The sequence below is a fragment of the Xenopus laevis genome, chromosome 9_10L, assembly GCF_017654675.1.
Source record: "Xenopus laevis strain J_2021 chromosome 9_10L, Xenopus_laevis_v10.1, whole genome shotgun sequence".
NCBI classification, from domain to species: Eukaryota; Metazoa; Chordata; class Amphibia; order Anura; family Pipidae; genus Xenopus; species Xenopus laevis.
In genome coordinates, this window is record NC_054387.1 from 100,854,189 (window position 1) to 100,876,512 (window position 22,324).

At 35.0% G+C, this 22,324-nt stretch overlaps 1 protein-coding gene across 1 annotated transcript in view; it reads right to left on the minus strand.

Moving 5' to 3' along the window:
- Positions 1–1,698: 1,698 nt before the first annotated feature.
- shisa9.L (shisa family member 9 L homeolog) overlaps positions 1,699–22,324 on the minus strand; it is a 254,582-nt gene continuing 233,956 nt past the window's right edge. The window contains exons 3-4 of the mRNA XM_018236315.2: positions 15,679–15,834; positions 1,699–3,801 (exon numbers count right to left, since the gene is read on the minus strand). Of these exons, the coding sequence (XP_018091804.1) occupies positions 3,431–3,801; positions 15,679–15,834 (527 nt within the window). The 3' untranslated portion in view covers positions 1,699–3,430. The remainder of the gene's footprint in view (positions 3,802–15,678; positions 15,835–22,324) is intronic.

Genomic DNA, 22,324 nt, shown 5'->3' on the forward strand with positions numbered 1-22,324 from the left:
CTTTGCCCCATTCATTTAGCTCGTTGATGTCAATGGTTTGTGTCAGGTCTGAACTAGTTAATCAAATGGTGTCATTTTGGATTTAAGACTTGCAAGCAAAAAATACACACCTTTATAAATATGCTTCTTAGCTCTTTAATGGATTGTTTCGCTAATTGAGGTACGTGGTGTTAATTCATGCATAAGGACAACAACCAAACTTTATAAATACACCATTTATTTGACACCCTCTTTTGGCATAAAACATTTTACACACCTTTATAAATATGCCCCTAGAAAGTCTAAAACCACAATCCTAATATGGTATACCTTCTTACTGGAGATTACTGCCTGGGTCAATCCAGTCCAACATTGTTACACAACTGTAGATTTAATAATGTGTATTGGATATTAGCTCCTAACCCTAAATGACAATTTATTAAAAAAACAAAAACAAAGCATAAACATTTTAGAAGTCAACAAAACTGGACATTAAAAGACACTGTTTGAGATGTATCAATGTATTTACTCTCAAAAAGCATGGAGGTTATTTGTTTATATAATTATACTGTCAAGCTTTTTTGGTTTCAAGGGTTGATTTGTAATTTGTTACTATAATATATATTGATATTTTCTTATCACAGGACCCTGGTTTCTTAAATGAACTAGACAATTATTAACCTCAACTAACAAACCAATTTAGTGTACTTCTAAATATTTGTCAATACGCCAGTGTTTTCACTATCATTGCTAGTTCACTAAAGAGTTTGGAAAGATATGACTTCACTTTCATCAGTATAATAAATAATGCTGCATAGTTTTTGCTGATTTAAAAGTGTTGCCTCTTAAGTCTCCTAAGTATCTCCAAAAATGCGAGCCTGGAACAGGTGGAGCGGCAGGGGGCCATGACAGTGGGATAAGTAAGGACAGGGAAAGTGGTGGTAGGCTGATGGAAGTTGTAGTTCTAAGGAGGTGTAGGTGGGAGGGGGATGAGTGGTTATATAGAGAAAACTGAAAGTGAAGAGCAGTGCCTCATGGTCAGCTGAAGGGCAGACAACCTTCCTCTCTCCAACCCTGTGGGATAGGGAAGGGGACAATGAGGGGGTTGGCCAAAAGACTGACTACTGTTGTCACAGCATGGGGGAGCATGGTAGGGCTGCCCTAGGGGGGGAGCCAAAAAAGGGGGTAAATTGACTAAGATGCAGGTGTTTTCTGGAGGGGCAGGCCTGGGGTCATGCTTTTTGGGAAAATGTCCACAGCAGGCCCAGGAGGCAGAGAAGTTTGGAGGAGGATGCTTAGTCACAGGCTTGGTGTGGGGGGGGGGTTTAAATACTGTAGTTAAGGCTAAGTTAAGGTTTAATTATTGTAAGTTATTGTAAGTTTTGATAATTGTAATGGAGCCTTCAGCGGTTAAATGTTAAGCAACCATGATCATATATCTGTTTTTGTAAAGTGTATTGATGTCAAAATTAATAAAACTGTTGATGTAAGGTTAATAAATTTTGCTGCGACCTTTCCACCAATAAATTCTGAATGTGTCTCTGTATGTTTTGGTAGAACTGGGAGGGGGGGTTTGTTAAGGGGACAGCTATTGCATTCTCCCCTAGTCAAGTAACTTTTCATTGGTCAGAGACTTATTTTGACTGACCAAACGGTGTTTAAGCTAGTCTACTCATTCAGCTCATATGAATCTTTTAGGTCTCAGTCTATAAATGAGCCCCTGAAATCCTAAACCAACTACAAATAATCACATTATAGTCACTCTTTCTAGAGGGGTAGCTCAGGACATTACAATAATCCTTAAACATTTTTAAAATTGCATTTGTAGTGCTCAGTCCTATTATTATTTTCCTGTTTGAAAACATCTTTAATGACCCAAGATTCATGAAATCTATTAAAATTAGGAAAATCGATGCTTTTGATCTACGGTTGAGTTTGAAGGACGTAATAGGCTAAACTAATGACTAATGAAATTTAATATCACTTGAAATTCACAAACATGGTATACGTCATTGACTTTCATTGACTAGATGCTAAAATTGCAATTAGCTAAATGATGCATCAGAAGGTTATAAAACATAAAAGCAGCTGAATTTTTAAATAAAGTGTTGTGGTTAAACAAAATAGCTAAAGGATTGGTATATATGAATATTTTTTTCTTTTATATTTAATATTATATGTTAAGATAACCTAGAACCCTATTCTCCTCCATTAATCTTTGACCCAGTTTGTTCATATACATGTCAATAATTTTCTCTATGATCTTTAAGAGAGACACATATATATATCCTTTAATGTCATTATTTCAGCATTATAAGTTTGACTTATTGCTTAACATTAAATTGACTAAAACTATTACAAATTATTTGCCTCCATGCAAAATTGAAGTAATACATTAAAAAGATACCTCAAACTTGTTTTAAAACTAAATGAAAGGCATTTAGGCAGACTTTTTTTATTTTTCTCTCTTTTTTTTTTTTAATGTTAACTAGACCAAACATTGCAATCATGATTAGCAAAGATGTCAAACAAGAGCAAAATGCTTTAACAACTTTCAGCAATGTTAAAAAAGAAAAGACTACTACTCTGCTAAATGTCAGGAAATCTGCTAAATGGTCAAAAGTTCACTTTAAAAAAAAACAAGACTTTTAATTGAACAATATAAATACATTAAAGGCACCGCCCACACTGTATATTCCCAGTCATAAGCAAGTTGAAATTGGCAAAAAAATGACTGAATTAAAAATGTTAGACAGGCCAGAATGTTTTCCTGTCTGCTAGAATAGTGGAACGCCAGAAAAGGAAGAACGTGTATTTTCTATCTTCCAAACCTTTTCCTCAAATTAAAAAAATCCATTAAACCTACTTCCTTAAAAAGTCTTTTTTTTTGTATTTTTTTCTAATAGCTTGGAAACTTCCACCAATTAGAAAGCCCCCATTCCCTTTTTGAACGTAACAGTCTTTTTTAAGTCCTTGAAAAAAATTTTTTACATTTTTTTTTTGCTTGTTAAGAATGGAAAGGCCATTTTTTATTATGTTGAATGGGTTTTCACAATGTGCAATGTGATGACAATGCAAATAGCAATACCAAGAAATCTTTTTTTCCTTTTTTTTTTTTTCCTAGAAAAATATTGGCTCATAACATTATATCATAACCTGTCCTCTCTCATCCCAGTTAAGAACATGTGATTTTTGTGGAGATGAAGGCTGTGTTGCTTGTGCTATTTTTTTTTTTTTATGAACTTGAAAATATATTAAAAAAGGTTAGGCAATTTAGTTTTCATATTTTTCGCTGGAAATGACACCTGGAGTCCCTAATTCCATTCCTTCATTGTATTGCTGATCGTCGCAGTTCCAAACCACTCCTTTCAACTGATGCTCATCAGGACTTCACATTACATTTCTTTATGCCAACAGTATTTTCATCTAGTTATAAGGGATTTTGTAAATGTCACACTGTAACCTCTGTTTTGCTGTTTGTAACAAAGTATGGCTGGGAATGCTTGAAATGCTGATTTTGAGATTGCAGTGGTTCATTCACAGACTCTACTGGGCAGTGCTTCTTAGTTGCATAGGCTTGCCTCCGAAGCGAGTGCTCACTGTGGTCCCAGGTTTTGTAGTCAGGGTTATATGTTGAGGCCAGTGGATGCGTGTGTATTTTATTGGCTTTGGCTTTTTGTCCATTTACTTTCAAGGTGCCACCTTCTGGACTGTATGATCTTTCTTTATCCACTCTTACTGGATGTAAGGGAAGGCTTCCTTTTGCAGCTAACTCTGCAAGATGCCGTCTTTTGGAATAGAAGTCATCATTCCCCTTTTCAGCTGTTAAAATTATAAATACATAGAATTAATAGAATACTGTGCTAGTTTAATCTATAGTATTTATAACAAAGACAATTTAAGAATGCATGAGAACAGAAAGCCAATCATATTTGTTCTTCAGGTGGAAATAGTAGAACTATTTGAGCAAGTAAACCATTAGGCGTGTTTATAAACTGTGGTTTCAAAAACCTCTAAAACACTAAGATCTGACTTGATATGGTAGGACTGAGAAGTCTGATGCAATATTATATGAAAGGTAATGGAAACAATGGGTATCTTCGGCAGCAGAATCCCTCCTATGGGTTACACAACACTACCAACTACTACTATTCAAGTTTGCATATCGGCTATTAGACACTTTTGTGTAGTGCAGATTGTGTAGTGCAGATTATAAAAAAAAATGTATTTATATAAAACGCAATAAAAAAAGCGGTGATATAAAACACATATTAGGCAAATTGCAGTCTCTGCCATTCTCTGGGGCCAGCTCACTCTTGCTTATGAACGCAAGTACAGATGCAGAACATACATTGTTTCAAGAGTCCATACTGGGTGCCCCTTAATTTCTCCTTTGCCCCTTAATGTCTTCCTTTCTTCAAGACCATATGTCGCTGCACTTGATTCTCTGAGGACCACTCAGAACTGACAAACACTGCTGCGGCACCTGAATGCTCACAAGTGTAGAAAAAACTTGCAAGGGTTAGGTGGCTGGTCCCGGTGCTGCAGATTTTTCAAGTTGTCTGATGGTTTCCTATGCATTTCGGATCAAAAGATACATCATCAGGGGATGCCATCTCCTAATCTCACCTTTAACTTTTAAAGGATTTTGGCACAGGTTTAAAGGAGAAGGAAAGGCATCCTGCACATGGGGTTGCCAAATGTTAGAACCCCCAAGTGATTGTATTGACTTGCCTGAAACCCCAGGCCGGGGGTCCTATCAGCAGAAAACTGCACCGGCTCGAGGTTATACCAGTGAGCACCACAGAGCGCTTCTCTTCCGTCTTCTCCTTTCTTGTCATGGCTGTGCATGCCCAGTAGAACGAAGAGTCAAACTTTAACTAAAACGTTGGCTATTTTGTTCAACGGCGCATGTGTTTGCCCCGGAAAATTTGAAGAAAGAAGAAGCCACTTATACAAGTGGTGCTCACTTGTATAACCCGGGGTCGGTGCAGTTTATTGCCGATAGGAGCACCGGCCCAGGGTTTAAGGTAAGTCAATACAATCAATTGGGGGTGCCTAACATTTGGCACCCCCAAGTGCAGGATGACTTTCTTTCTCCTTTAAAGGGCAACAGTAGTTAGAAACTTTTACATAATAAATTACCAATGTACGATAGGCCAACATTATCTCTACGTACTACTATATATACCATATTAAGGGACACCTGGATAGAATCTGTGTATGAATCTGCTGGAGAATGACAGAGAATGTGATTATCCTGATGAGTGTTTTATACTACCACTGTTGTAAGTCCAATTTATATAAATAAATATTATGTTGTTTTATTACAATCTGCACTAATGGCACTCACTATCTTTTTTTATGTTATTAATGTACATTTTGAACATCGCACATGCAATTTATTCCTTTACTGACTAGTAAGCAGTTGATTCTCACATGCAACACCAGCTCTCTGCTGTAAAAACAACCAAGATATTTTTCTGAATAACAATTAGGTTAAAGTATAAGGCACTTGACCTTTGCATCTCTTTTACTGAATTTGTTTTTCCACTCTTAACCAGTTGCAGATTAAATCTGTAAATAAATAAAATAATAATAGTCTATCTTACATGATGTATCCTTTTCATAGTACTTGCGAGAGGGAGGGAGAGAAGAACACAAAACATACATTCAAATACAGAAAAAGATTTCCAACTAAGATAAATAGCTGACAGCATTTGGCAAGTACAAGAAAGTTAAAGGCAGCAGTTACTAAAACAAGCTTTTACATAATAATTGACAATTATTAACATATTTAAACAAGATATAGTTTACATAGCTTGTTAAGAGAAAACATTGTGGATAGTAGCACCAATGTATCACGTTTCCTGTCCCCAAAACTAGTGAATTTTAAAATGTACCACTCACATTTTGTTACTGATCTACAAGTACAAGCTTGGAGCTTGACAGTATAATAAACTTAACACATTTGATCTTGCAGAAGGCTCAGGGCAGTTCACCTTGGCCTCTTCCATTACTTGGTGAGTTACCTTAAGTTGATGGATTTTTCTCTTTATGTTTGGTCAAATTGAATCTTGTCCATGTTTTTTCACGTGATTAACCTTTTTCGCACTGAATTAAATCTGGCCCAAAGAGTTCTAACTTTCACATTATTGATAAATATGCTTCTAAAAAATCCCATATGAATTAACAGAATGTGGGTGAGGTTTTATTTATCAAAATCTCACATTTTTATAAATCTGTCCCTAAAGGTTGAATTTTAGAGGTATTGGAGCATCAAATTCTTTGGGATCTTGACTGCTTTTACTTGAAGTGTTGTATTAGAGTTTTTTGTGTTTTTTACATTTAATACATTTCATATTTTTAAAGTTTTAAAGCAATAAAAAAAAAATTTTTAGAGAAATTCTTTTGTGATTTGTGAAAAAAAGGAAATCCGAATGTTGATACTGTAAGTAGGACCCTTTTGGGGGAATGTAATAAAAGTCGGTAACAAAAAAATATTCGCGAAAAGTTATGCCTCTTTGTGAACAAATTTTTCTTTGCACAAATTTAATATAGCGTTTGCGAAACTGGAAACTGTTTAGCGACCACTTCCGAAAGTGGAAGAAGGTTTGCGAATTTTATAGTTTGCACCAGTGTGCAGTGACTGTTATAAAACTTCTAACTGAAAAAGTTGCTATGTTTGCTCAAAAAGATTACGACACCTTCAAGCACTTCTTAAAAGTGGGCAATGCGCAGTCTAACAGTTTAAGGAAGAGTATTACATTGCGAAATGCAAATTATTATTCTTATTTGTGCATTCCTCAATTTATGTAGTAGCGCATTAAAGATTGGAGTGCATGTTCTTTAGTCAAGCAGGGATTAAGGGGCCCATTTCCTAACAATTGAATTTCGATTTTTTTCCACAAATCTTTAAAAAAAATTAGTTTTTCCTTTTTTTTTAAAAAAAAAAAAAAGCTCTAAAATGTTGAGATTTATTAAGTGTAAAAACCATGACAACCAATAATACAGCACTTGTTGAGGTCCTATACAAGTCAATGTGAGCTGCACTGATCCTATTGGACTGTTTACATCAATTCGGACTTTTAGAGGTATTTGGATATTTTTTTGGCTAGGAATTGTTTGAAAGTTTTAGAGAAAATGTGTTTAGCTGTGGTTTCAAAAACCTCTAAACACACTTAAATCTGACAATAAATAAAAAAGGCCTCCAAATTACAATGTCTTTCACTAATATCATGGATTATGTAGGAAAGTTTTATGCATCAAAATAAAGATACCGTAAGTATAAATGTAGTTGCAGACACTTCTGAATGGTCATTGTTATTCAGTTACTCAATTCCTAACATTCAAAGAAACCCCATCACCTTTCTTTTAAATGGGAGATCCTTGAACTCATTTATTTACATTAAGGGGGTTATTTGGCAAAAACTCAAACTTTTTGAGATTTATTATACCCCAATGCTGCAAAAAAAGCAGAATCTGAAAATCCACCATCTCAAACCTGTCAAGGTTCTATATAAGTTATTGGGAGAGGCCCATTTGCCAAGTTAATGTTATAGTGGTCTGCGCTGGGTTTAAATCCCAAAAATCTGACTTTTTTCGGGCAAACAAAAAAAAGAAAATAATTTTTTTTTTGGGAGAAAATACCAAAGAATCACATGGTTCCAGATTGTCATTGGGGATTGTTCAACTACTTTTACAGGTGAGTAATTTTCAAGCAAGTCAAGCAGAGATTAAATTACAAGATGTCTCTCAAGTCTGCTCACCAACATCATGGATATTTCCTGGGGCTGAGATTTAGGACAATTTTTGCATCTAAATAAAGATAAGAAATCTAGTTGCAAATACTTCAGAATGGTTAGTGTTGTTCAGTTCCTAGCATCCAAAGAACACCCACCGCTCAATACTTGTACAATAAATGTACAAAATACATTTTTTTTCAGGTTGCACATCTTTGAACTCACATTTCTATTCCAGGAACAGTGCTGTATAAATGTCTTTATTGCCATGCAGCACTGTGTGTATTAGCAGATCAACACACATTTATGGACATTATCCCATGAGAATACCCAAGTTTTCATGAAATATTTGACACCCTTCAATTATTACATCAGGGATATAGAAGAGACCTTCATTGGGAATTGTTCAACTACTTTTAGTTTTGTTTATTTTAAATTACATCAAGCCCACATTTGAAGCAGGCAGTTATTTACATACCTGTGTTATCTGAAGTTTGAAGGACTTACTTTTTTGCTGCACGGCTGATTGATGTCAGGACTGCCACCTTACCTCTGATATAGGCGCCAATCATCATGTTACTGAATCCTATAATTGGTGCATATATCGGTGGTAAAGTGGCAGTCCACGATGGAAGACCAACGCCATTGTCCCAGAGTCTATGATATTGGCTCATGCACATACTTTGTGTGTTTTGCAGATTTTAATGTCCAGTCACTCACGTAGCTTCATCTGCTAAAGTCAACCTAGATAGAATATTGTACTCACTGGGTAAGCTATCCAAACCATAATTACTTATTCCCTTAGAATTGCCATGCTACACTTATTATGATGAGATTTATTCAAAAATCATTATAACTTCATTCACCACACTAACCAATAAAAGGTTTCAATAAGGCATTCTCTATACTGAAATTGAGTCTTCTTATGGACAATAAAATTCACATATTTTCACCTTTTTCTTATCAGAATATTCTGTGCACATATTGAGTCTGCTTAAACCCTATATGTTATTATAACTAAGAGGCAGAAGTGTAAGCCAGCAGAAATTTTCTACATGATGCATGACTGTTCTGGTAAGCTACTGTATATATGGTATTAAAAAAGTGCTTATTTCTCCTTATCAAATAACCTTAACTTACCTTTAGGGTTGCCTTAAATGGAAAGCAGCACAGAATGCATTGGGTTACTCTCTGAAAACAGGGGAGATAATATGTCCAATAATGGGACCCAATATATAACGTAAACACAGAAGCTATTTACATTTATGCTAATTCATATATATGTAAATAGTTTTGCATTTTAAAATAACTTATCATTCTTCATATAATCAATTAATCAAAAGGAAAATAATATTAATTGTTTCTTTATAATATAGTACTACAAAAGGTAACTAGGTAATTAGCATAATACCTAATGATGGAACAAAGAAACATGGAATTCTGTGCAAAGCTTAGTGCAAGTACCTAAGCATGTCTGTTTGGTAGCAGTACATGACTCAACCCATGCTAACTCAGATACTGCAATTCCAGATGCTATATTGACTCAGAAAAACAAGTTGGGTGCATGAAAAACGTCTTACAAAGAAGTGTATTTTATCCTGCACCAGCTCCAATGACAAGTTTTTCCTGCACGCATGCAAATATACTGGCCTGTTGAGTGACCGCAGTCAGTGCTTATGATACATGGAAAATATCAATTAGAAATGGAAAAGGTCAATATAAAAAAATCAATCATCTTGTTTTTCACCATTTTGCATGGATATTATTTCCATAGATATTCCAATATTTGTTCTAATAGATGCTTCATTTAATTCCTGCCCCATAAACATTTATTGTAAAACATTAGTACTATTCAATGAGGGAATAATGATAATACATTTTACCATAAATCAAATTATATATTTCTTGATATTTTACACTCATAATGTGAATATGAAAATTTCTCTATTGCCATTATTTCATGGTTCCCCCATTAACTAACAATTAATTTACAATATGTTAAGTCTTTTTATGTATTCCAGAAATTACATGTACATTATTTCTTCACTTGTCTCCATAGGTTCCTCCTGAGTTCTTCCTCTGTTTTCTTTTTTGCCTTTTCCTACTTATTACAATATAAACCACCACAAATAACACTCACATGCAGATAGTACATATAGTCAAACATATAGGGGCAGATTTACAAATGATTAATTAATGAAAGGAGGAACAGCAATAGTAATATCCATATTAATTTAGGACATCACCCCCAAACATGATGGGTTAACATATCATGATTTACAATGCACTTTATTAGGTAGTACTGTAAATAATGTTACATGTAAGTCAAGTTTTATATAAATTGCATGCAGCAGGTGTTCTCGGTCTACTGTTTTAAAACACAGCCCTGTATTTTAACCATACACTTCTTCAGGTGAAATATCAAGCTCACTCTCCTCCTTGTCTTTTACATAACTGAACAAGTTCATAAATAGCTACATAATTGTATATACAATTGGATAGTACATTTTGCTGAACAAATGTAAAGTGCATTCTGTTCATCATCTGCGAGTGTGAAATCCTGCAGCTTCTAAAGTCATCAAGCAGCTACAGAAGCAACGTATATAGGCATGATCAAAAGAGCATTAATAATATTTTAGCTATAATATGAGTCTTTGGCAAAATGAGGATTTAGTGCATATTAGAACAAATACCCTTTTAATCATGGGGGAAATTCTCTACAGTCGCTGTCTAAAATATTAATTAAGACTAAGAAAGACTGTAGGCTATATAAGTCTGATAAATGCAGCACTGTTGTACTTGGTGTTGACTGCTAAAAGGAAAGGGAATGACACTGAAAGACTTTTTTACTGACCAGATATTCTAGAGTTAAAAAAAAACAAATTAACAAGGCCTATAATTAAATCTATGCTTGAATGCACAAAAGTAAATAAATAAATAAAAATCCATGTGCTAAATCTTCAGAAACCAGTTTCTAAATGATACGAAGAGATTGTGGATGCCGTGAGTCAGAGTAAACTTTAATTAATATAAAAAAAATGTACATTAAAAAATAATTAATTAAATAAATGAAATGATCAATGAGGGAATAATGATAATACATATTTTATTTACCTACCATTATGTTTGGTTGTATCTAAGGAAATAGGTGTAGCATCTATTTTCTTGAATGCTTGGAACATTTGATAAAAACATTTGATAAAAAATGTATCCAAGATAACCTCTCAGTGATTGACTGAAATAGCTTATGCAACAAATGTCTAAGTGCTCAAATAGCATGGTAAGATTAATGCTGGTATTCTATTTTTTAAAAAAAGTTCTATTCTTAATATTCACATATTATGTAACCATGTATGCCAAAAAGTGCACTTATGCCGGTGAAACATCAAGTTATTTCTTTATAATATAAATATGTGTTGCCAAATATAGCTTAGCTACAATAGTTAATATGATGATTTTACTGAAAAATGGGTTACAGGCATAGGTTCAATTATCCAAAATGCTTGGGACCTAGGGTTTTCTGGATAAGGGATCCTATTTAAGATTGCTTGTCATAACAGGCTTGCTTCACCTTTAAGGTAACTTTTATGATATAGAATGGCCAATTCTAAGCAACTTTTCAATTGGTTTTCATTATTTATTTTTTATAGTTTTATAGTTATTTGCCTTTTTCTTCAGACTCTTTGCAGCTTTCAAATGGGCGTAGCTGACCCCATCTAAAAAACAAATGCTCTGTAAGGCTACAAATGTATTGTCATTGTTACTTTTTATTACTGATCCTTCTATTCAGGCCTCTCCTATTCATATTTTAGTCCCTTATTCAAATCAGTGCATGGTTGCTAGGGTAATTTAGCAATAGTAATTTAGATTGCTGAAATTACAAACTGAAGAGCTGCTGAATAAAAAAAACGAACTCAAAAACTGTCAATAATAAAAAATGAAAACCAATTGCAAATAGTCTGACAATATCATTCTCTACATTATACTAAAAGTTATCTCAAAGGTGAACAACTCCTTTAAAGGGGAAGTAACCCCCCAATAAGAAAAGCCCTATCCACTAACATAGATAGCCCTCCTCCCTGTTTCCTCCCCTCAGAGCACATTATTCCAAAAATTGTCCCTGAATATCATGCTCATGTATACATGCAGAGTAGTGCTGCAGAGTTCAGGGGTGACATCTTCTTCGGTCTTTTTCTGTAAGGGAACGCCAGGGCTGAATTTACATAGTGGGCACCCCTAGGCCCACTGCCGTTCGTCGCTCCTGTCCCCTCCCCTTTATTCATGAAAATTTTTATCATCTGGACTGGAGCAATGGGGATTGTCGCACAGGAAATTTAAAAAATGATTGTACGCAGTGTTTTTGAACCAATGTGGGTGTGGTTAGGCAGCATGCCACCCCCCTAAAATCCTGCTGCCCTAGGCCCGGCCTAGGTGGCCTTTCCACAAATCCAGGCCTGGGGAACGCAGATACTGAGTTATTTGGCACATGCACAGTTGGAGCCAGACTGCTACTTGCAGCATGATATTCAGGGACACTTTTTGGAATAATGTTCTCTGCAGGGAGGGGGGACTATCTAGTTTAGTGGATGGGGCTTTTCTTATTAGGGGGGTTTAGTTCTCTTTTAAGGAAATCTGCATGCATTCAAGAACTCATGGTGGGTTTTGGGCCCGATAACCTTGTATGTCTTTGGGTTTTTCTGAAGCTTCTGAAGATTGACAAGGTTATTGGGCTTGAAAGCCAGTGAGTTCATTAACTCATGCAAAGCTCACCCAAAACTCAAGCAATCTTCAAAAGGCCCCTAAGCAACTTAGTTGCCATTAATTAAAAGGTACTGTGTCATTATTACAAAGAAAAAGGAAATGTTTTTTTTAAATGTAGAATTTTTACATAATTTAACATACCTGAACCTGTCCTGTGCTAAAATTCCAATTCATTATGGATAGATTGATCAGCTCTTAAGACTATGCCCAGATAACCGTTTACTTAACTTGCACACAGATGCTTAGACATACTAAAAAAATACTGCTGCAGCACCTCTTGGTTGTAAGAAAGTGAAAAGTATTTTTTGGGCTATTTTTCTTTTTCGTCTCTTCTTCCCCTTTCTCTTTTGTTAACTCATTTCATTATATACTACTTCTGAAAAAATAACCCATGAGAATAATCCCAGAGGGTATAGAAAATTGCCAGACCCTTTCTGTCCAGTGCATTTACTTTTGTTTGAGTGGTATACTTCTACTTTGCTTGCACGGCTCAAGGATTTCTTATTACTCTTGAAAAAACACCAATATATGATGCAGTTGTGTATCAGTAGTTAGAGAAACTTGCTGAGAATAGCATTCCATAGCACAAGATAATGAGTGCTCTGCTCAAACAATTTTACAGAGAGGAAGAAATGTGTTGCCTATGATATAGAAGGTATTACTATGATAATCAGAACATCAGCAAGAGTTATAGTTTAAATAGTTTTCTGAAAAAAAATACAGCATATGCTTCTCTGAAAAGTCGAATGCTTTGGGAATGATTAAAAATTGCAAAGTATACCGAATGTCTGACAGGGCAAAGTTGTGCATTCTAAACAAACAAATAAATGTACTAGCGCCTCTCTAAGAACAGGTGAATCCCAGCTCACACATCTAAGGGGCAGATTTATCAAGGGTCGAATTTCAAAGTGATAAATACTTTGGAATTCGACCCTCGAATTGAAATACTTCGATTACGAATATCGAAGTCGAAGTATTTTTCACCTAAATTAGCCATCGAACGTTCGAAGTAAAATTACGATTAAATCATTCGAATCAAACGTTTCGAACGATTTTAGCGTACGATCAAGCGATTTTACTTTGATGTGTGAAGACACAAAATGGTCTAGAAGGTCCCCATAGGCTACCATAGCACTTCAGCAGGTTTAATTTGGCAAAGTAAATTGGTCGAATATTCAAACTATTTTACTACGAATCGAATTCAAAGTAAATTTGAAGTTGTAGTATCCAATTCGATGGTCGAAGTATCCAAAAAAAATGTTTACTTCGAAAATTCCCTCGAATTTACTTCGACCCTTGATAAATCTGCCCCTTAATGTCAACTATATCTCACTGGCATTCACATTTAGCAGTATATTTAAATTGTGTCTGTGCCAGTACTTTAAAGAGAGACTAGACGATGTTATTGGAAGCAATGATAGTAGTAAATTGGTCTGTCTTATAGTAAAGTTGCTTGGTACATAAATTATCAGTATCTAAATGTGAACCACACAAAAGTCTCACTAAAGGGGGGAAACTTTCTAAAAATATATGCCAAGCAACAATTTCTGCTGACTTTCAGCTTCATATCCTACTTTTGCATCTGCCATCTTTAAAAATAATTGATCATGGCAGTGAATAATGTGCCAGTTCCACCTTCTATATACAGTATAAGCAGGGCATGAGACGTCTTATATAAGGAGAGGCCCCTACTTTATTCATAACAAGGTTCCAGATATGTAAAACTATTATTAAATTCTTTCTTCATGTTCTCTTGTTGCCAAAAAATGGACAATCATCATCTTCCCACCTTCCACTCCTGTTTCCTTGCTTAATATGACTATCCGCTTATAAAAGAACAAAATAACTTCAGTTCTGCAAATTTGCTGCCTAGGTGTAACATCGATTGTTCGCTCTCATTCAATCCCCACATTCAAACACTCACTAAATCATGGCACTATCACCTAAGGAACATCTCTCACATCTGACCATTGCTCACACAAGAGACTACCAGAATTCTTCTGCATGCCCTCATATCCTGGTTAGATTACTGTAACTCACTGCTCTGTGGGCTCAGCCTGTCTAAACTGGCCCCACTCCAATCCATCATGAACACTGTTGCAAGACTCATACACTTCTCCTCCTGCTCCACAAGTGTTTCCCCTCTCTGCCAGCCCCTGCACTGGCTACCTATCTTATACAGGATTTCAATTTAAGATTCTTGTACTTGAATGCTCACAAGTGCCGCACCATTATAAATAACCAACCTAATAAAAAGAACATCCCTAGATGTAACTTTTGGTCTGCACATGGCCTCCTTTTGTCCTCTTCACTCATTACTTCCTCTCACTCCCGCATTCAAGACATTTCACGTGCTGCTAACATCCACTGGAATGCTCTGTCCCATCCTATTAGTCACTCTTAGAGCCTCCAGGCCTTCAGATAGTCACATAAAACCCACCTTTTCATTCAAGCATATAACCCAAACCCACAGCAATCTGGCCACCCACCAAACCTGCCTGCTCTCTGTTCATTCACACACTGACTACTGGTATTTAATCTCTCACTCTGCACTTAATATTACTATCATAACCAACAGGATCATTCACACTGGCTAACCCAATCATATTTCTCATTTTCTCTCTGAATGTAAGCCCTGATTGTCTCATAATAATACCCAGTTGTAACTGTTAATCAATTTCGTGAAATGCGTTGTCTGTATATGTAAACCGTTTAGTCTTGTACTTATACTCTGTAATGCGCTACAGGGATTGATGGCACTCTATAAATAATAGTAATAATTACTGTATCAGCCATATAGTTAAAGTTACTATAATGCACAGAACAGCAAGTAAGTGCTAAACTACAAATCACAATATGACCTTCAGGCTCATTTTCCTTGAGTATCAAGAGCAGATAGGCATTCTCCCCATATCTAACAAAAAATAAACATTATTCTGAGCCTCAAAGCTACTGTCCGCAGTTTGGGAACCACTGCAAAAAGCTGTTGAGATAAAAAAATTTAAAACATAAAACGTACTTTACAGACAGATGTGGGTGTTAATAATCAGAAAAGGTTACTGTCCAATTGTCAATTCCGTTCAATCCATTAAACTGTGTGCTTTAAGGAGTTAAAGCAGCTGAAAAATATACTATAGTATGTATTAAATATTATTCTTCAATCATTATAATCTTAAAATGCAAACACAATACTTACCAACAGCCTTTAGAGATGCATACTTATTAAGTTCCTTTCCAGGGGGCTGTTGCTCATATGGATTTGAAATTTGCCCCATTGTTGGATAGGAATGTGGATGTGCCATCTGTGGTAGGTGTGGAGACGTCGGAACCACATTATTAATCTTTGATGAATCTACAAAAAACAAATATATACATTATAATGTACAGTGTACTGCAAAGAATGTTGAAAAAAACTTTGTCATAGAAATAAGGAACTTTCTAAATTTAATTACAAATCCTGTTGTTTTTGAAACAATGATGTTATTTTTAATTATCTACTTCTCAGTTATATGAATATGTCTCTCTACATGCAGATTTATGTCAGCGTCAGTTACTTTGGAAGACAATTAGATCTAAAATGTTATTGTCATTGTCTTCATGTAAAGAGCCAGATTGCCAAGAGGGGCATACTGAAGACTAAAAGGATGATTTAGCAACGTTCAAATTTGAAATTTGCTTCAACTCAGATTTGTTTGCTTTTCCAATTCATTATGTTTAATTTTCAAATTTAGTTTAATACTATATGTTTCTGAAATAATTTAGGAATTCCTTTATTTTTGATCCCTGGACCTCTCCCATTGACTTATACAGATTTTAGTTGGCAAATAGTAGAATTTGAGTTGTTAAGGGCCAGAGTATGATAAATATCGAAATTCAAATTAAAACTTGAATCGAGTTTGGATAATACACAATTCGAATTTGAGAGCTTTGACGAAAAATTTTGAAAATTCGAATTTTTACTTCCACCCTTAGGGGCAGATTTATCAAGGGTCGATTTCAAAGTTGAAAATACTTCGAAATTCGACCATAGAATTTAAATACTTTGAATTCGAATATCGAATTTGAAGTTTTTATCATCGAATTTGGCAATCGTTCGATCTAATTAAAATCGTTCGAAACGAATGATTCGAAGGATTTCAGCGATCGATCGAAGGAATTTACTTCGATCTGTAAAGACTTGGAAAAAGTTTGTAGAAGGTCCCCATAGGCTAACATAGCAATTCAGCAGGTTTAATTTGGCGAAGTATTGAAGTCGAAGTTTTTTTAAAGAGACAGTACTTCGATTATCGAATGGTCGAATAGTCTAAGTTTTTTTTTTAGTTCGAATCGTTCGAGTCGAAGTTGGATATGGCCTCTTCGATGGTCCAAGTACCCAAAAAATTACTTTGAAATTCGAACTTTTTTAACTTCAAAAATTCACTCGAACCTTAGTAAATCTGCCCCTTAATAAATCTGCCGCCTTAATAAATCCACCCCACAATGTAGGAGGCTGTTGTACAGTGCCAGGGGACCTATGAAAATGCATATTACAACAGTGAACTCTGGTAGTTTTTTCTTTCAGACATTATTTTCATTTTTTTCTACAGTGGGAGAAAAATGGAAAATGTGCTACCATAGGAACTTCAGTACATTTCTTTTTCACCACCTTGTGTGTGAATTCAGCATGCTGTACAACTACCAAAATAAACCCCATTCATTAAAGCAATTTACAAAGGCCCCATAGCATTACATATTTATTAGTTTTTTAATGATCGATCCTCTCAGTAGTCCTTTTTTTTTTTTTTAAATAAAGTGTAATTACTGTATATTCAATGTCTTATTGTGGACACTTTGTGCATCATCTCTGCTTTGTCTGCCAATTTATATTGAAATCAGTCTTTCACTCAGAATTATATTTTCCAAGGTAATTAGTGCCATAAGTTGTTATTGTGCAATTTAATGGGCTGCTGTATCTAATGTACAATAAAATTCTGATGACAGACAAGGACATTAAGTGGATAACTTCATTGAAGCTCACATTAAAAAGATTACTGGAACAAAAGTGATTACAAGGAATAAGACACATAGAGATATATTGTGGTTGTGAGACAAAGAATTGAGAAGATTCCTATGCTTTGAATTGCCAATCATATGGCACCTAATGCCTTTTTTGCAGAAGAAAGAAAATGGGCAAATAATAAAGGTGGATAATCATATACGGTATAATACACAAAAGCCATGAATATCCTGTAAATTATATCCTTATAATCGGTGAGTAGTGATGTCATCAGTTATAAACGGTGAGTAGGGTTGTCATTTCTGTCACATGACTCACTAAAATTTGTGTATTATAATAAATAAAGTACCCCCAGTTGTAAAATATGAGGATATTAGAAGTTACCTCGGAGTTCCATGACCTGTATAAAAACACTCGGCCTTCGGCCTCGTGTTTTTATATGGTCATGAAACTCCTCGGTAACTAATAATATCCTTATATTTTACAAGAGGGGGTACTTTATTCATTATATAATACACAAAAGCCATGAATATCCTGTAAATTATATCCTTATAAACGGTGAGTTCTGATGTCATCAGTTATAAACGGTGAGTTCTGATGTCATTTCTGTCACATGACTCACTGAAATTTGTGTATTATAATAAATAAAGTACCCCCAGTTGTAAAATATGAGGATATTAGAAGTTACCTCGGAGTTCCATGACCTGTATAAAAACACTCGGCCTTCGGCCTCGTGTTTTTATATGGTCATGAAACTCCTTGGTAACTTATAATATCCTTATATTTTACAAGAGGGGGTACTTTATTCACTATATAATTGCATTGAAAGTGCACAATGCTTTAAATGTGTTGCCTTGGGATGTGTTATCAATAAATGGACATGCAGTACTGCCAGATATATAAGAAATCACTCATTCAGATCACATACAGAATGTAGTTTGAAAAATCGAGTTTAGGAAGAATAAAAAGCAAATGAAGAGTCCACCAGCTTTAGCTATATAGATTAAATACATTCTAAACATGATTTACACACTGATAGATACTGAACTATGTCAACGTTATTGTAATATTTGACATGAGCTTTTAAAATTATTTTCTGACCTGTGAGAGATAAATAGCTTGACAATTGGACAATTGACATCTACCTTTTTAGAAACATGTTTGCTCCCCGACACCTAGGGGGTATTTACTAAAACTCAAATTAATCAAAAGCAAAGTCGACCTAACTCCCATCCATGAATTTAACTCATTTATCAATAATGCTTCTTTAAAAAGTCAGAGCGAAAAAATGTTGCGACAAATGCGTGTCAATCCAAATGGTATGATTGACCATCCGAAGACTTGACTGTATCGAATTGTTGCCATGTCAACTGGAATTTATTGGATTATCAGCTGAAAATGAAGATCACAATGTCAAGAAACATCTTCAGAGACATGTTCCATTGTCTTCTGCATGTTCTCGAAAGGTTTGAGATGGAGTATTTTCGGATTTGGATTTTTAGCAATAAGCAGGTTATTTATCAAAGGTCGAGTGCTTCTTTTTACCGAAAAAAACTCGACTGACCTCAAAACTCGACTGGTATCTTTTTTAAGAAAAAACTCAAACATCTCAAATCAGAATGAATGATACCGACCCAAAAACTCTAATCAAATTTGAATGGAATTTGAATCGAGTTTTTCTCTGAAAAAAACTTGAATGTCAGGAAAGCTATTAACTTCTTCAAATAGGTCAGCGGATCTCTGCCATTGACTTCTACATGAACATGCCAGGTTTTAGGTGGCGACCTATTAAATTCGAGTTACTTCGAGGGTAGGGGGATGATAAATCAAAGACTCAAATTCGAATTGGTGGTTTTAAACTGTAAATTGTGAGTTTTAACCAGAAAAACAACTCAAATTCTAATTTACCATTCAAATCACAGTAAATCTGCCCATAACTTTTTTTCCCTCATAAAATTCAAGTTTTCCCTTTAAAATCTCGACCAGAACAATTTGAGGTTTAAAAAATAGCCCCCCTAGAATATGGAAAAGGTCCAGAAAATTTAAACTTGGACTTCCTGGAATCCATGGAAATTGTTTCTATAGAAATATAATTTTTCTACAGTCTATGTATCAAACAAAAAAACATTAAAACAACTGAAAACTTGGATAAAAGGATAAAATTACTGAGTTGATGGGTGTTTTTTCTTTCTGAATTTTTTTTGCTTGTGCCAAATCCAGAAATGAACTCTTCTCTAACAAGTCTCACAAACCTACAATTTGCAAATAAACTGATTTAAGGCACTGGATTTGCTGTTTTGATTCATAAAATCAGAACATGCTTTGCATTTTTTTTTCAAGTTACTATTTAAAATATAAATAATAAAGTGACATTTTTTTTTTATAAAAAGAGAGGTTTTTAGTAACATTCTATCCTGTAAAAATAATGTAGTTTGGCGGTCTCTCCTATGCCTCGGAGCAATGGCATACAAGACATTTTAATCACCTCTCTTCAATGACATTGATAAATGCCAGACATTGCCATGGGTCACTTCTAATGATGGGCGAACTTATTCGACAGGCGCGAATTTGCGCGATTCGCCGCCAGCGAATAAATTCGCGAAACGCCCGTGAAAATTAGAGACGAGAAACGAGACACCGGCGCCATTTCGCGAATTCGGCGAAGCGAAACGGCGCAAATTCGCCCATCACTAGTCACTTCCCATCAACAGTGAGCAGCAAATGTACTGGTTATCACACCCCTCTGAAGGTTGCATTCAGTGTGTAATCTAGCAATAATCACTCTTCTTATTTATAAACAATTGCAACTGGACTTTTTTTTTACTCAAATTTTTATACCATGTTATCTATTGTTCAATATGGGAAAATGTAGAGCTGGTGATACTATTTATTAGTTAAATGCAAGGTTTTGAGACATGGCTATGCCCTGCCTGAGCATTTTTGAACATTTGCATTTAAGCGTGCATAGTTATCCAATTCAAGCCATCACTTACTTTCAATTTTCTATGACATTGATCTCTACTCCAGACTTTGTGAAAGCCATTTTTTTTTCGAAAGCTGAAGAATTTGTTTTTGGTAAAATTAGCAAAAAGTAATCAAAACAATCCAACTCACAAGCAGTAGAAGTTTGTATATCCATATCAACAACTATCCCACATAGCTTATAAATGCCTATACATAACCCATAGCCCATGCATTTTGCATTGCGTGAATGACTCCACAAATACATCGATAGCAGTGGATTGGCTGGACAAGGCAAGTGTTGGTAAGGTGTCATTTTTTTCTCTGTATATTTTACTTTGCCAAAAGATATGCAAAACCATGTAAACATTTGTGAAATGGTCTAATTTTCGTGAACCAAAAAAAATAATTTTTCCCCCGGCGAAAAAAAAGATATGGTGTAATTCTAAAGCAGATTCACAAACAATTTCATCACTCACATTAAAACCTAATATAGCTGCAAATCTGTATCGCTGAAATATTTGCTCATGCCTAAGCATCAAGCCGTATCAGTTAAAACAGATTGGATAAAAATGATTTTTTTTCTTCTGCTTTAACAATAAAACCTGTTGAAGTACTTTGCAGTATAATTTATTTGTATTGTGCTCCTTTACAAAATGAAATATGAAATACAAATAAAGACAGTGAACTTTCATAGGTATGTGCAGAAACAGTGTGATACTTCTGTACAGGTATGGGATCCTTTATCCAGAAACCCATTATGCAGAAAGATCTGAATTATTGAAAGGCTGTCTCACATAGACTCCATTTTATCCAAATAATCCAATTTTTTTTAAAATGATTATTTTTCTCTGTTAGAATAGAACAGTACTTTGTACAAGATCCATACAAAGTTATAATGAATCTTTATTAGGAGCAGAACCAGCCTATTGGGTTTATTTAATTTTTACATGATTTTCTAGAAGACTTAAGGTATGATGATCAAAATTACAGAAAAATCCATTATTCAGAAAGCCCCAGGTCCCCAGCATTCTGGATAACAGGTCAGATACCTGTACTATGTTTCTGTTAGATGATCATACACTATTCTATAAAGTAGAAATATTTTTGTGAATGATAACGTGAAGCAGAGGTTTGACATCTGTCTATTACAGGTATCTTGCTTAAGAATTTGTATTTTTGCATCCAAACAGCGCCAAGTCAAGAGTAGTGATGGGCGAATAAATTTGCCTGGCATGAATTGGCGGGGAATTTTTGTCTCCCGGTAAAATTCACCGGCGTCAGTTTTCAAGATTTTTCGTGAAAAAGTTTGATTTTCACAATTTTTTCATAAAAATGTTCAACAATTTTCAATTTTTTTGTGGAAATTTTGAAAATTTTTGCATTACTGATGAAGAGGTGCAGGAAGTCTCAAATTCTTTAGTAAGATGGCCACCGCGTTCTACAGAAGCAGAGCAGAAAATCAACCATCCTTTTCTGCTTTTGTATGTGCATTGGTGAGGAGAAAATATAGCGATCAAGGACATCAATGTGAGTACTACAGAGGGAGGTCGTGTATGAAATTTACCTTTCCTTCTCCTTTAAATGTAACTTTGTTAAACCTACAAAATGCTGGTTCGTAAAGTAACATGCAATTTACCATAATAACTAGTGATGGGCGAATTTATTCGCCAGGCGCGAATTCGCGGTGAATTTGCGCGATTCGCCGCCATCGAATAAATTCGCGAAAATTCGCCTGAAATTTTTTTTCCCCAAAACGGGCGCCGGCGTCAAAAACTAGATGCCGGCACCGTTTCGCGAATTTTTCGCAGTTTCGCTGACACAAAATAAAAACACAAAAATTTGAAAAAGTTGAATGTAACACTTTAGCATCTTAAAGCTGCCA